This window comes from Lathamus discolor, chromosome 6, assembly GCF_037157495.1.
Source record: "Lathamus discolor isolate bLatDis1 chromosome 6, bLatDis1.hap1, whole genome shotgun sequence".
Classification (NCBI taxonomy): Eukaryota; Metazoa; Chordata; class Aves; order Psittaciformes; family Psittacidae; genus Lathamus; species Lathamus discolor.
Window position 1 is genome coordinate 89,871,552 of NC_088889.1, and position 15,926 is coordinate 89,887,477.

The following is a 15,926-nucleotide window of genomic DNA, read 5'->3' on the forward strand; positions in this document are numbered from 1 at the left end:
CTGCTGTTTAGGTCAGCCTTGGCCACCAGGTACCGCAGAGCAAGCTTAGAGGCAGCGTAAGGCTGTTTCCTTGCCTAGGGATCTACAGCTGCTGGGGGAGTCAATCCCAGCACTGGGCAGCCTTCCCCTTGGCACCAGGCAGGGTCGTTCAGCAGTCACCTGGACCCGGACTCCATCCCCTCCCGGCCGTAACGGGAGCTTTTTCCTCCCTCCTTTCCATGCCTCTCTTGCTGTAATTGGCTGCATTTGTAACCTTTGTGGTTGAAATCCCAAGCAAGGAAGCGCCTTTACATGCAGGAAAACTGGAATGATCCATCGGGGCTTTGATTGCCATCATAAAGGAAGCTCACGGATCGCGGTGCTCCATGGGTGCTATTGAACGGCGCTGGTGCTCCTCTTGGCCGTTTGAAACACTCCCCTTTTCCCTTGGAATTGTCCCGATCACGTGGGATGTGGAGGGAGCGATGGGAATGCTCCCTGGGCTGGGGATCAGGGCACCTCTTGCAGGTGCTGTGCACCTCGGGGCCTGGCTCCAGAAGGACGCTGACCTCCATCCGCAAGGCTCATGGACCAGCAAAGGGAATTCTGTGTTCTTCATTCCCAGAAAGAGCCAGGGGTTGGGAAACCCCCAGTTACTCACTGAGGGCCTCTGATGTACCTTGCCCTGAGTTTCAGAGCCAGGCTGCCCTGCTGCCGGGGTGATGGGCTCCAGGCGCCGTTAGCGGTGCTCTCATCCCGTTCCCTTAGGGATTGACTCCACACTCACCTGGGTGAGCAGGGGAAGGGATGGAGGCTGGCCTCGCCCTCGGAACAGCTCCTCATGCTGCCTGTGAGGAAGCGCTGGAAGCTTGGGAGCACCCAAGCAGCAGCCCCTTTGTCAGCAGCACGTTTTCCAGCAGGATTAAACCAACCCTGGGGCTGAGCCATTGCTTCCAGCGGGCGCTGGGGGAAGGGGTGGGGGGGAAACGGGAATGGCAACGCAGCGGCACAGCAGGAAGGTTTCTTTTTAATCCCGGTATTCAGCTGCGGAATGGCCACTGAACCCATCTCGGGGCGCCGTTCGTCTGCAATGAGCAGGTTGTATCCAGCCTGACTCACCCCTGCCCCTGTCTCACCTCGTTGAGAGGCTGCAGAGCTTCCCTGCCCTTTGTCTTGATGCTTTTGCTTCCGTTCTCAGAGCTCTTCCCACCTCCTGCTCCAATCCAACAGCACGGAAGGAGGATGCTCCCATCGCATCAATGGTGCAGCAGAGGAGGGTACTCTTGGTGTAATTCTTGCTGAATATACTCGCATGGGAGCGAGTGTGTTCCTTCATGCATTGCTCCATGCATTACCCTATATATACCCACATGGAGGTTTATTTTGGTGAGAAGGTAACTGGGTGACGGCGGATGGGATGAACTCTTGGGTTCTGTGTCTGGATGCTGCCAGCCAGCCGGGAAGGGAGGCTTGGAGAAGAGAAGGCTCCTGAAGGGGAGACCTGAGAGCAGCTCCAGTGCCTAAAGGGGCTGCAGGGAACCTGGAGAGGGGCTTGGGACAAGGGCCTGCAGGGACAGGCCAAGGGGAATGGCTTGAACCTGCCCGTGGGGAGACTGAGCTGAGCTCTTAGGCAGAAGCTCTTCCCTGTGAGGGTGCTGAGGCGCTGGCACAGGGTGCCCAGAGAAGCTGTGGCTGCCCCATCCCTGGCAGTGCTCAAGGCCAGGTTGGACACAGGGGCTTGGAGCAAGCTGCTCCAGTGGAAGTTGTTCCTCCTATCCCCCTTTTGGAAGCTGAGATGGCCCCAGCCGTTAATACACAGGCACGTTAAAGCTTTCCAGGGAGGGTTCAATGGATAAAGGCCATTCAATCCTTCAACCTAAGACAGCCTGCTCAAATAGCGGGTGTTCATCAGAACCCACGTAAGCTGTAGGATGCCGCAGCGCTGGCAGGTGCTGACAGCATCGGGGATGCCGCACAGTTGCTTGGTTGGAGGCTTTTAAAATGCTTTCTTCTTTCTTTCTTCCCCAGCCTGACAAAGGCAATTCCAGATCGATGCCATCTGAGACTTAACCTCGGACCAGAGAGCACCCGAAGCCTCTTCAGGTCACGTCGTGATGGTTCCCTTTGCCCCTTCCTCAACGTGGTGAGTTTCAGTCCCTGTTTTAGCCCTGCTCCTCTGGGCAAGCCCAGACGGAGGAACACGATGGAACTGCCATTAAAAACGCGAAGTAGAAATCACCCCGATGAAACAGTAATGACTCACGTTATCACGGCGTTGCCCTGGCGCTTTGCACTTCTGAGCTTAAGCACCGCTTGCAGGCAGCCTGATGGAGACTGCTCCACGTAGGAGAGAGTCGATGTAATACCAGTGTGCGCCCAGAAGGACACCGGGACAATCACATCCCTGTTAGGAACCAACTCCTTTGTTAAAACCAGTACCTTTGGTGGAGTAGGAGCTCGGAGCCAACAGAGAGCAGGGAAGGGGTTTGTTACGCTGGGAATAATCCCTGCCGAAGCCGGGTTTCCAGCCGAAGGAAGAGCAATCCAATTGGAGGCAGGATCCTCTGCTCTTAGGAGCTCTTTTTTGGCAAAGTTGTGCTTTATTGGGCTAAAAAGAAGCCCAAATCAGAGCGCTGAGTCCCAAGCAGGAGTGTGAAAAGGCTTTTCCTGCTCATGGTTACAGTGTGTGGTGGCTTCAGGAGCACTGGGGTTGGGCTGCTCTGGGAATTGTCCCTTTCCTGCCAAGCACAGAGGCTCCTACAGGTAAAAAACCAGGAATGGGCACGAGGGATGCTCCTTTCCCAGCAAAGCTGAGCCATTCCAGCAGTAATCATTACAATGCAGCTTCCTCCTCTCCCGAGGGACACACCAGGCGCTTCCAGGCAGGATTCAGCCCAGCACAGGGGGATTCACCTCCCCTCCTTCCCATTCTGCTGCTTAAGCTGCAGCCAAAGGCATTTGCCATCATCCCCAGAGCACCGTTAATGGTTGTTTTATGGTGCTTTCCCGGAATTCCTCCCTATCCCACCAAGACTCAATAATTATTTACACTAATCCCAAATGACTCTTAATGACAGCGGTGCAGGTGCTTGGAGGCATCAAGGCACTCCACATACAGAGGCTGCTGCATGAGGGAAGGGAGTCGCTGTTGGAGCTGGGTGGGAGCATCAGCAGGAAGGGCACAGTGCGGATCCAGGATGCTTGGGAAAGAGGTTTCAGGGAATGCCAGGTTCTGGAGGGGTGCAACGAGACCTTAGGGCTGGAGCGGGGCCCAGCCTCTGCCTACACCCTGGTACAAAGAGAGGCCATGCTTCCAGTTTATACAGTTTAATACATGTGAAACAAGATACATTTCCTTTTGAGTAATGGATGCATAAATAACAGAAGATATATGTGGATGCATAAATATGAGGCATGGAATGAACCAAACAAACCCCATGGCTTTCACTGCTTCAACAGTTACTGCTTTAACTGCTTGTTTCCCCCTTGTCTTCTCACCCGGCGCTGGTGGCGCATCCTCGCGACAGGCCGGGTGCTGCTCTGATGGAACACGGTGAAGCTGTCCCACGGTGAAAGGTTGGGATGAGGGTGAGGAGAGGGCAGGATCGGAGGCTAAAAGAGAAAACCCAACCCCCGGACTGCGAAACGAGAGAGAAGAAATGGAGTTAAAGGAGACCTGGATTCCTCTGGAGGCTTCGCTGGCGACGGGAGGTGGATGCGGCCATGAGGGTGAGGAGGGATGCTGGACAGAAGTCGTTGTGCTGCGAGGAGGACAAAGCATTAGCTTCAATGCTCACAAAGAACATCACCTAAGACAGCGCTTTTACACCTTTACATCCTGGAGCAATAACTTACTGTGAACTGCAGTAAACAAAATCCATTTCTTAAATAAGTTACTGTTTATTCATTTGGTGGGGTTTAGCTCTCTGTCAATTTAACTTTTTCCTGGTTTTCCATGGGGTTTTTTCCACAAGGAACCATGGTTGTGCACGTTAGTTCAGATTATTGCAACATTTCACCTGAATTTCAGTTCAAAAAAAAAAAAAAAGGAGGAGAAAAGAAGCAACAGGACAGATGTACAGACGAGAATGAAGAGCTCATTATTGCACTGGCTACAATTCAGTAGTGGTTTGGTTTCTTTCTCCGTTATAAGGATAACTTCTAAAGTACAAAAGAACGTTTCGAGCATCAGCTGTGCCAAGAAGCTGGTGGGATGATGGTGGAGGGAAGGAGAGGAAGGAAATGGAGGTGAATGAAGAAAGAAACCAGCTGGAAAACGAATGGCCGTGATCATTAGTTCCACATAAACCCCAAGGAAACACCACCCAGTTGCAGAGTCACATGTAATGCAAAACCCAGTATCGTTTCTCTATAAAAATATGTGCATTATGAAGAGAGAGTTTTTGTGGGTATATATCTTCTTCTTTTTTTGGTCTTTTTTCCTTTTTTTTTTTTTTTTTTCCTTGTTTTGTATCTCACAAATACATTATTTCTATGTATATAAGTGCTGATATACAGACAATGTACAGCTCCCACCCGGGCCCTCCCGCCTCACGGGACGTCTCTAAAAGGTGCCTTGTTAAAAGTTGAGCATCTTTAAAAAACCCCCCTCCCAAAACCAACCAAACCCCTAAGAGAACCCCCCAAATCCCTCCCACCATCACCTCGAACCCGAATCAATGTGATTGAGGCCACGGAGGCAACCTTCCCTTTAGAAAAGACTCCCCAAACCACACTGCACCCCCACCCAACGCCCATCACCGTCTCTTCCAGCCGTTTGTTTGGTTCCTTTTCTGCTGTTTTTCCTCTTTTTTTCCCCCTTTTTTTTCCCCCTCTGTGTGTGTTGTTTTTTGCAAACCTCCCCAGTGACTGTGAGGAAGGAGAGAACCCGAGCGAGCAGCCACCGTCCTAGCGTGGCTGCTCCATCCCTTCGCTTTGGAACCCCACATCGGTGTCAAGCCCTTGTGACCCCCCCATTCCCCCCTCCCAGAAAGCTATACTGGGTCATCTATGTCTTCTTCTGTCGCAACAGTCACAGGGACCAAGTCCTGCTTCTGGAGGGGGCTCTTAGCAGTGCCCAGGAGCTCTTTGCTTTTCTCAGCGTTGCTCCACTGAGTTTTTAAGTGATCCGGCTTTTTCAGTTCGGAAGCGGCAGCATCCGCCCGGGAGTCCAGATCCGAGAGGTTGCTCAAGGAGCCGCCATCCAACTGCTCGAAGGAGAAGTTGGGAATGGTCAGATGCTCCCCACGGCACGGGGGCTGCCCCCGGCGCTCCGCTTTGGAAGCCACCTCCCCGGGCTGGCTCTCTGCGAGCTCCAGGGACTCTCTGTAAGCCGGGAACTCGCAGGATGGGGTCCTTCTCCGCAGCATGCTGTTCTCAGAGGGTTTGGTGCGGGAGGCCGCGCCGCTGTCATCCTCCATGGGAGGATCTATAGAAATGCAGGGCGGGCTCATCTTCTTCTTCCTCCGGGCTCCGTGGATGTACTCAGACTCCATCTGGATGTGGGCAGGGGAGCGCTGCTTTTCCTCAGCAGGGTCCTCGAAGCTACAGTCCCCATGGCTGATGGAGGGGCAGATCTCGATGGAGTGCCGCCTTTGGTCGTCTGCCCAGCTGGGCTTGTTGAGGAAGCCCTTTGTGTCGATGCTGTAAAACTTCTTCAAGTCCTTCTCCTTGCTGCTGCCCCCGGAGAGGCTGCTTGTGCTGCAGTTCTTGAGGGGCACAGGAGATGGGGCTGGGGAGATGAAGGGTGAAGTCGAGCAGCTCCCGGCATCTGAGGGCTCCCCTCCCCAGTCCTTGGCTGAGCTGTTGATGTGGCGAACTTCCTCGTCAGCCAGGTCTGAGGACTCGAAGAGGCAGCCCTCGGGGTTGGGGGGGCTGCTGCCAGGGCTGGGAATGCCGTGCTGGCTGCAGCTGTGCTTCCGTGTGAGGGTGCTGGGGTGTCGGTGTGGGGAGCACGGGGGAGAGCGTGGAGGGGTGCCCGGCAGGGAGGCGGTTGTGGGATGGAGGGGACTGGGGCTCAAGGTGCTCTGAGGCTGCTTTGCTGATGGGGGCATCTCTCCAGGCTCTGGTTGAAGGCTCTCCTTGCAGTCTGGTGTCTGCCCATCCACGGAGTCTGTTTGAATGGCCTCCTGGAAGGTAAGGAGGGAGAGATGGGGTGAGAGCCTGGGGATCTGCTGGGTCAGGAGCACTTCCAGGGATGAAACATGGCCTGTGGCAGAACACTTGGGGGGTTTAACGGACTGTGCACCGCCTCATGCCTTCCCTATCATGCCTGCCCCCATCAGTTCCTTCCCATACCAGAGGCTGCAGGTTTGCTCACAAGCAGACCCACAGCCTATGTGTGCAGAGCTTGTATCTGCTGGGTCTTTCTGCATGATTTTGGGCTTGCTCCAGCACCAAATCCTGAGTCAATGGAATCTGTCTGAATTGAGAGAGTGTAGGGCTGACTGCAGGCTTCTCACTGCACTGGTAAAGCTGAATGGGGCGTCTCCTCTCTATGCTTTAGCTATTCTTTCATAGAACAGTACATCCACAGCAGGTGAAAGCAGGTGAAAAGGGCCTTGCCCTGTGTGTCACTTGTATATTAACATTTATGGCACCAGAAACATTTTGTTCTAAAACGGGGAATGCTCTTCTGAGCTCCAATGAAAGAAACCCCAAAGGGGATTGGAAAGGAAGGGAAGGGCCCAGGTGACTATGAAGTTTACCTCTGTAGGCTCTTGGCCTCTCACCTGTCTGCACAGCAGCTTGTTGAGAGTAGGAGATCGAGGTGTGATGTGTGGGGGAAGGATCTTCCAGTGGTTGGGAGAACGGACTGCCAGCTGCAGGGACTCCGTTGGCACTCTCAGAGAGGAGCATGTTCCTACGGGCTGGGAGCGGATGGAGGTGATGGACCCTGGGGAACAGAGACAGAGCAGTCACCACCACTGGCATGGGGATGTGGAGGTCTGAGGCAGACAACAGGTAACGGGCATCTTCTCTTGCAGATACTGCAACACTCAGGGTAGATGGTGGCCACCAAGACAACACGGCAGCAAATAAAGGGCATATGAAACCCTTCCACTGCCACTTCCCTGGTAGCATGGATTTGGGTGGATTAGTGAAAGGATGTTGCCTATTTAGAGAACATGGATCAGGGAAGTCGGCGTCAGGATGCCTGGGTTGTCTTTGCAGCGCTGCCAGGGATGCTTACACTGCTCTGCCACACGGAGGCAAGAGCAGCCCTGCTCAGCTCCCTGGGAGCCTCCAGAGCTCCACTTACAGGTCTAACCTACAGCCTGAAGCAGCCAGCGGGCACCCTGCCACCACCTTCTCCAGGAGCAGACACCACTGATGCACAGGGCAGTTTTCCCATTCATTGCAGCCCAAACTCTATCCCCACTGTCTATCCAGGCAGCAGCCCTTTACTGAACATGGTCTGATCAGCAGCATAGAGACCAAGTGCTTTTGACAGTCCCTGAGCTCATGTACCAGGCAGGAATCACTCTCTTCCTGAAGGCTCCCGGTCCCCTGGCTGAGTGTAAAGGCAATCCCTCCTCCCCAGCCCCTCTGTGGTGCTGCTTTACTGCAGTTCTGCCTTGTTTGAAAGATCTTTTGCCTTCTTATTTTTGTTGGCTGCAGGATTTATTGTCCTCATTAGCTTGAAAGCCAACGCCTGTTTCTACATTGCAGCTCCACGTTCAAAACACAGCTATCCATCACTTCAAGAGATCTCGCCCAGAGGTCAGGGAACTTGAACCTATGACAAAAAGCCATCCAGACAGATTGCAGTTGTGTTTCAGAAAGAGATTTGTTGTTGGGAAGGAAGAAAAGTTAGTGTTCCATCATTTTTCTTTTGCAGCTTTCCTCCAGATCACCACAGAAAGAGCAGAGCAATGAGCTCCCCACCCCACTTCTCCCTAAATCTTTTGCCTGTGCTGTTCGTGTGCTAATCCAGGCTTTACAGAATGGTTTTTATGATGCAGAAAAACTTTGTCATAAAATCTGTCACAAACATGGTCATAAAATCAAACCCTTGTGCTCTCCTCCCTGTGCTTAGCTGGAATTCCCTTCTGTTGGAAGCCTTCCATCTAGATCTCGTATAGGAAATCCCAAACCCCTCTTAAACTGCAGAGTCAGGAACACAGAATATCTCTGGATTTGTGTATTTTCTCTTTTGGTTTTCTAGTCCATCAAGAAACTGCATCTAAGACCACAGAAACACAAGATCTGGTCATCTCCCAGTGTTTTCACTGTGTACTCACTGAAGTACTGGAAGATCAGACAACGTAACTGACATTCACAAGTCCTTGAAAGCACAAATGCTAAGGTGAGTCTCCATGTGCTCAGTTTTACCTGCATGTAACTTATGGGACTGTGCCTTAAATCAGAGTGTGCTCAGCTCAGAAGCAGCACAGCTCTGGGTGACACTGGTTGGATGCAGGTCACCCCCTGCCATATCCTTTGCTCAAGTGCTCACAGAGAGAAAGTTGGGAACCACGGGCAAATTCCTGGTCAGTTCTCCCCATCCCTGCCAACACCACAGCAGTTTTATACTGGTATAAACCCTGATTTACACTCACTACAGAGATGAAAACCATCCCCAGTAGTGCAGCCATGAAACTCAACCTCTGTTTTCTTTGCTTAGCCAAGAATGTGCAGGTGAAATAATACTAAATACTGAGCAGAGACCATTAACTGGTATCCGGAGAGGTTGAACAAATACAGGGTTACTTCACCCAAGGAAACCAGAGCAGATCTTGCCAGCCCCACCGTGGTTTGCAAAGCCACTACTCATCTGTCCAAGCAGCTCTTGCATTTCAAACAACATTCCATCAAAGGAAACCAGGCTGGTGAGTTCCTGAGAGCCACTCAAGAAGCACATGGGCTTTTAGGGAGGCAGATATTTTCTCTCTTATTGATGTCCCCTTCAAACCAGCTTGCACGACAAAAGAGACAGAAAGGCATTTGCAGGGTAATGTATTTGGGTAAATGGATACTCAAAGGCTCTGTGTAGCTTGTGATTCTCTTGACTGCAGGGTCTCTTCTCCAAGATTCAATAAGGCCAGGCTGGGGAGGCACTGGAGAGTGGTTTCTAATCTTTATGGCTCCCAAAGAAACTCCTGCATCTCTGAGCTCAATGTACTGTGCTAAAAAGATACTGCTTTGAGACTGAAAACTGCCTGAAAACATAGGTGTAAAGGAGCTCTGTCAGGAAGTGACACTGGCTCTGGCTTTTATTCATGTTGATTTGATTGATGTCAGGGCTGATCAGAAGAAATGTGCAGCTTGCACCCTTTTACTCAGATAAATACCTGTCCTCTACAACTGACATTGCTGGGGAGCCCCACTTCTCCCCAGATAAAAACCTGAGCCATCAGCTTTCTCCTAGGAAAATGAAGGGATGTGATGAAAACATGACATTGGGCAGTTATGGCGATGGAATCACATGAAGGCAGCAAGATCTGGTTCAGTATGGGTTACTTACTCCCCATCTAACCACCACCTGTACCTGCTGCATGGTTTCAGCTAGGAGGAGGAAGGGAAAACTCCATGAGCGGTACCTCTTTGGGATTTGCAGGGATACGTTTCCATCTCCACCTCGTGGAGGGGGAAGGGGGCTTTGGCTGGCATCACTGGCCGGAACATGTAGCTGTCGTTGGGCAAGGAATGCATTCGGGAAACGGAGATCTTGCGGACAGTCAGCAGGTTCTGGGAGTCCTGGGGCCTCAGAGAGGCTGCGCTGCCCTGCAAAGCAAGGAGACAGGGAGGGGAGTCATTCCTGGTGGTGAATTTACTTACAGCCATCCCCTTCTCAGCTGCTTTTTGGTTTAAAGCCTTGTGCAGATGTTCCTCTTGGCGTCTTAGAGAGAGGCTGCAGCCGTGGTGACTGCAACAGGATACTGATGCTGTGCTGGCTCAGTGAAGAGCTCAGGTTGCAGCTGGAGTAAAATGAGGCATCACTGACCCACCATTAAGTCGACTCTTGGATACTGCAGACCAAAAGTAAGGTCCAGGAAAATGGGGCCCACGCTCTAACCACAGGAGAAAGCCAGCACTATTCTGCTCCCATTTTCCTAGGGATACTTTCAGCCAAGCCTGGGTGGTGATGCCCTTCTCCTCAAAGCTTCTCTAGGACAGATGGGCACAACTGGTCAGTCTTTGGCCATGCTGACAGAGGGTACCCAGAGCTGCTTGTGATGCGTGTAATATCTCCCCAAAACACACACAGAGGCAGACATTTAAACACACACATTAACACCCCTGCAAACCCCGCGGCCTGTCTCCTACAACATGGGGCATCTTGGGCACCACTGGCCCCAGAAGAAGACAGCCACATGGCAGGAGGCAGAAGAAAGGAGAAGATATCATGGCAGCATGTATATGGAGCCTATACAGGGGTAGAAAAGGGGTTTCTCTGTGTTTGCTCTTACTGTGAAATGGGTCTGGTTGAAAGTGCCTGGACAGAGCACGTCACAAACCTTAAACTCGACCCCTCCCTGCTTCTCCGAGCTCTTGCCACTTCAAGAACCTTAGAGCAGATTTATCCTGGGGCCTTAGGAAGCTTCAGGGACTCAAATGATGTCTCTGCAGTGCTGATGGAGCAGCAGTGAGAGGTGGTGCCATGACATGGCCAAGTTTTGGGGGATCAGGAGCCCTTGGAACAGGACCTGCAACGTGGCTCCAGGGTTTTGATCCTAGACACATTCCCCTCACAATTCACCATGTTATCTAAAGTACAACTAATCACTCGGGTTTCCTTTAATGTCAGCTCCCAGTGACTGAGTGAAAACATCTTCCCAGTTGCATGTCTTATATTAAATGTATTTTGCTTTGCTCTCCTGGGCTGTTTTCCCTCTCTGTGATCAAAAGCTGGGCCTGAGATCCCTTGATGGGTAGGCTGGTGGTCACAGAAGGTCTCCTTAGATCTGTTTTTTTCCACACATTTCTGGCTTACAAATATCTTCCATCAGATCCCTAAAGAGAAACATCCTAAGATAAATTATTCAGTGCTTTTACCCTGTTGAGCTTGGCTGAGAAGACAATGGGAAGGGATCAGCAGCAGGTCTTTATAGGCAGCCTGAGGGTTTGGGAGGATCCTGGACACCTGATAGAGATGTGCAAGGTGGGAGCCTACTCACTGTGGGATCCCTCTCAGGCCAAGTAGAAAGGCAATAAATTGGCCATAGTGTTTATGGTGCATTTCCCTACAGCAAAGTCTATTAGGAACTACATTCAAATAGCGAGTTCCCCATTGCTGTGTAAGTAAATTTCTTTTTACCTGACTTAATAGAGTCTGATGGATTGTACAAAAATCTAATTTAATGTAATTTAATCTGTTTCCCCATTGATTTTGCAGTAGATTTATTTGTGATCATGGTGACCAGGCAATTTCATATTCACTCTTCCTCACATGCTGCTGACAGGGATAAGACAATTATCTTACGCCCCTCCTTTCCCCCAGCTTCTGATTGCCCTTTCTAGAGGACTAACAGAAAGCAGAGAGCAGCAGTGTCAGGAATATCATCCCAGGAATCTCTAGGTTCTTGCTGAGGAGCTCCGACAATTCCCAGGCTCCACGTCAGCCATGCCCTAGGCAGAGCACAAGCTACATGCTTGCACCACTGCCAGATGTGCCCTCCTAAGCTGCACATCATGATTTGCTTGAGTTTCCTCTAGAAATCCCGAAGTGGGATTAAGAAGACCCTGAGCAGTATATATCTGTGTCTGTGTGAGGGGAATTTATGTCATCCATGTCAGGGTTGCCAGCATTCCCTGGAGCTGCTGCCCATGCTAAAATGACAAGGACTGATGCGTTGGAAGAGCAGGACAGGGACCTGTGGTTGTTATAGTTCTGAACTGAAAATTCACAACCTTGGGATGAACTGGAAAGGGCAAGAGATGGACTTTGAACCCTGCTCCAGAACAATGGTCAGGACAGTGTTAGCCCTGGAAAACAGGTCTCAAGCAGCCTTTCTTCTCAGGGAGACCTCCTAAAATGACTCAAGATGTGGAGGTGGTGGTGACATCTCTGCCATAGGGGGACCCAGGAAAGCTGCCTTCCTCCCACGCTGCATTGTCTCCTGCCTCTTTGGCTCTGTGTCACTTGGGGTTTGGCTGCCTGATGATCAGACCGCAGTGGCTGGGGAGAACTGTCCTCTCCTTACCCTGAGCACAAGAAGAGCAAATGCTTTGTGTGAACTCTTACCAGGGCTTGATGCTTCACCAGCAGCGCTGACTCTGACTTCGTGGTCTCCTGACTTCTGTAGGGTGCCCTGCCCTCTGGGGCAATTGCACCTCTGCTCCCACCAGTGGCTGAGGTGGGTGCTCCCCTGGACATCTCCAACTCAATCTCAGCATCCATCTCGGCATCCTCCTTGGCCTCCTTGTTGCTTTCCTCCAAGTGCTTCATCAGCACTGCCACCACCACGTTGACTAGGACAAACTGTGCGATGAGGACGAAGGTGACAAAGTAGACAGGAGAGATAACAGGGAGGTAACTAAGGCAGTGCTTGTCTTCCCGAGTGCATTCCCGAAGAGTATCCTGCAACAGCAAGGGAAAAGTGAGGGATTAATAAGTGCCAGGGCTCTGCTTGGGCTCCAAATACAGAAACATCAGTATAACATATCCTGGGCACAATGTCTTGTAGGTGCAACTTAAATGGATAGAAGAAAATACGGACACCATGAGTTACACCAGCTACAAAACAGAGGGTGATGTTCCATCCCAAAGGTACATGGTTCCTCCTCTCAGCCACAAGAACTGGCATAATTTTCCTGAAGTATTATATATAGGTTAAAAAGCATTAAATTTCGGATTGGGTGAGACTTAGAACAAATTATCACTTGCAATAAACCTGGATTTTAAACGGGGGAGTTTAATTTTAATGTTTTAATGAGAAATCTTTTTTGTTTTCACACAAGAGTTGCCTGAGCTTGTTTGAAATTTGTATTTACGTATATATAGAGAGAATAAAGTACCCAGAGAGGGACTGCACAGACCTTCATGATCCCATTCCAGTTGTCCCCTGTAGACACCCTGAAGAGGGTGAGAAAGGCCATGCCGAAGTTGGTGAACGTTGCATGCCGGCTCAGACCTTCACAGGGATTTTCTTCACTGCAGTCTGGAGGAGAGAGAAGCAGAAGGCCATCAGTGAAGCCATGTTTGCCAGTGCTTATTCAGAACAGCCCCAAACCTGGTGGTAAGACCCTGAGGTATGTCATGAGGGCATCAGAGAGGACTGCTAAGGGGTGATACCATGGTGGCCTGCAATTACTGAGGAGATCATGTAGCCAAATTCTTCTCAGTGGAGGCAGATGATATAATGGACAGCGACACTGTGGCTTAGGAGGTCCAGGCTGGACATTAAGAAGGTTGTTTTCACCTGGAAGACCCAACAGTGCTGCTATAGGTCATCAGAGAGGCAGGGGGGCTCTGCTCTTGGAATTTTGCCGGATTTGACTGGACAAAGTTACTCTGACCTCCTACTGATGGGGTTTCAAGTGGAAGGCTGGATGAGGGTCTCCAGAGGCCTCTTCCACCAATGTTTCTCTTGACTTTACCCCAACAGGCAGAGCCAACACAAAGAGATCTAAAAGGAGGTGAAAACAAGCAGACTTGCTGAGCTGTCTCCACAAATGCTGCTCTACAGTCCCCATTGTCTCTTGATTATGTCCTTGTCTTGATTAGTTTTTACAGGCTACATCTACCATGAGGGATATTTCACTGAGATAAAGTGAAGCAATTTGACGTTTTCCCCCTGAGAATTAATATACTAATGAATGTAAATGGAACATATCTCTCTTTCAACAGAACACAGATTCATTACACAGGCAGCAATGTCTCTTGCTAGGGCATTTCACTAGTAGCTATTTATTTCAGAGGCAAATAGGAAGGAAAACCAAAAGAGCAAACAAACCCAACAACCCCCAAATGACCAGTCTTGGGGAGTAAGCACTGAAGGTTCTTGTGGCTGACAGGGAGTAGCAGTGATCCACAAAAAGAAGTTAAATTGGGATGGCAAGCACTGTGCTGACTGCCTGCAGCTTGCCCCAGACAAGATCAGGGCTCTCCCAGTCTCTAGCACATGCTGTGGTTACCTGGGGGCTGACACTAGCAAGGTGTGTGTGTAAAACCAGAAAGGATTCAAAGCAGCAGAAGGTGCTTCTGTGAACAAGACATTTTTCACCTCTGTGGCTGAACAAATACACACCTATATAACAGATACGTACCTCTCTATATATACACCTATATATATATATATATATATATACCTATATAAGTAATAAAGCCCCCACAGGATTTCATTTTTGGGGGGATGCAGAAGTAATTTTTTTCCTGAATTTCTTGGAGACTGCAAAAATAATTTGTGTTTAGCTGAAAGAAATATTCTGCTTTCAAGCATGTGTCATCTGAGCAGAGGGCTGGGCTCATAAAGGGGATTAATGACAGCTATAAAAGCATTGTGGAGCAAGGGCCCTTTTGATGCTCTTGAAGGCCTAATTAAGATGCAAACATTGAGGAGGCAGACACATCTCCTTCCAACAGCATGTTTGAAGGCAGTGACTGCTTTGGCCTAACTAAGCTGGGCAAGGTAGGGCTATGGTGTTTCCTCTCTGACTCCACCTGATTCTGTTTTTAGTCTTGGACACATTCACGATCAGCTCTGCAGCATCCTCAAGCCAGAGGAATAAATGGTGCTGGACAATCAGGAACCAGTGGATGCTTCCTGATTTATGTATAAAGGGGAAGGTGATGCTGAGAACAAAGGAGAGACAAGACTTAGACAGCTGGAAGAGTAATGTTAGCCAAGTGCAGAAAACTAATGGAGTGTGGTGGAAGCTCTGAGGAGAGATGTGTTTATGGTGGCATCTCTCCAGCACAAATCTGACCACCATCCAGCTTTGTAGACTCATATTGTGCCATAAGTAGCAAACTTCCATCTTTGTGAATATACTCATGCTAGACAATTATATTTAAACAGTAAATAGTTCCTCTACAGCCATAAATCTCTAAATGTGTGTGCGTGTGCACATTAGACAGGTTCTGTATTACATCCTCATGTGTCATCTGCGACCCTGAGATCAAAAGAAAACTTTCATCTTCAGACTGTGAACTGTGAAGCTAAGGAAGGCCCAAGGATGAAGGACAGAAGAAAGGAAACAGCTAGATACCAAATAAACATCAACCGGATGAAATAAGCTGTGTCAGGCACATTACTCACCCAGTTTGCCAAACAATTCCACTCCCAGGGCAGCATAGATAAAAAACAGGAGCATAAAAAGTAGGCCAAGGTTCCCTACCTACACAAGGAGAAAGCAGAACAAGGGTCAGGCAAGTTGAGGTCATGAATTAAATTGCTCCATCACATTTTAAACACAAGCTAAAGAGGGAATCATCATCTTCCCTATTCCTGATCCAGCACCCTGCTCCCCTTTCACGTTTCTGCTTTAATAGACCCAGAGAAGTCTCCTGCGTGGAGGAAGGAGCAGATTCCCACATGCAAAGCTATCTCTGAGGCTCTGTGGCCTCTCTATTGCCCTTCCACTCACCCGGATGCTGCCTTCATGTGTAATTTGGTCAACCTGTAGCTGTAGCCTCTGGCACTTAGCACTGCACTTCAGTACAGTGGTAGTTTAAGTCACCTGCTGCTCTGGTTTGAGTTTTAAGGGCTTTTCCCTTCTGTTTGCCAGGTTTGAGATTCCAAGCACAAAGGCTGAGGGTTTCAGAGCAGTGACATTAACAAGACATGTCTCAAGCCACAAGAGGAATTGCCTGGTTTGCAAAGGTTTCCTTAGCCTGGAGGGCTTTCAGTAAAGGAACGTATGCTGCAGTAAGATGTAAAGCTCTCCTGGCCTTGCCGCTTCACAGATATTTCTCAACAACTACCTGCATTTTAGCTTTCAGTGGCTCAAAAGAAAAGCTTTATTCCATATACCAACACCTAAATGCAGGCACCTTGCAGTTC

The 15,926-nt window shown here is 49.9% G+C and overlaps 1 protein-coding gene and 1 long non-coding RNA gene across 4 annotated transcripts in view; one reads left to right on the forward strand and one right to left on the reverse strand.

The window, feature by feature from the left end:
* The first annotated feature begins 535 nt into the window (after positions 1-535).
* On the forward strand, positions 536-4,372 carry LOC136016946 (uncharacterized). 2 transcript variants are annotated; one of them, XR_010613754.1, is made up of 3 exons: positions 948-1,365; positions 2,008-2,122; positions 3,507-4,372. It is a non-coding gene; the product is annotated as an uncharacterized LOC136016946 (long non-coding RNA). The 2 variants fall into 2 exon arrangements; XR_010613753.1 differs by having other exon boundaries at positions 536-2,122.
* A 283-nt stretch (positions 4,373-4,655) lies between these two features.
* The window catches only part of CACNA1H (calcium voltage-gated channel subunit alpha1 H), a 235,124-nt gene continuing 223,853 nt past the window's right edge, over positions 4,656-15,926 (reverse strand). For both annotated transcript variants that reach the window (XM_065684766.1, XM_065684767.1), the window contains exons 30-35: positions 15,183-15,261; positions 12,961-13,082; positions 12,167-12,502; positions 9,522-9,705; positions 6,711-6,874; positions 4,656-6,107 (exon numbers count right to left, since the gene is read on the reverse strand). In XM_065684766.1, the coding sequence (XP_065540838.1) occupies positions 4,974-6,107; positions 6,711-6,874; positions 9,522-9,705; positions 12,167-12,502; positions 12,961-13,082; positions 15,183-15,261 (2,019 nt within the window). In that variant the 3' untranslated portion in view covers positions 4,656-4,973. The remainder of the gene's footprint in view (positions 6,108-6,710; positions 6,875-9,521; positions 9,706-12,166; positions 12,503-12,960; positions 13,083-15,182; positions 15,262-15,926) is intronic.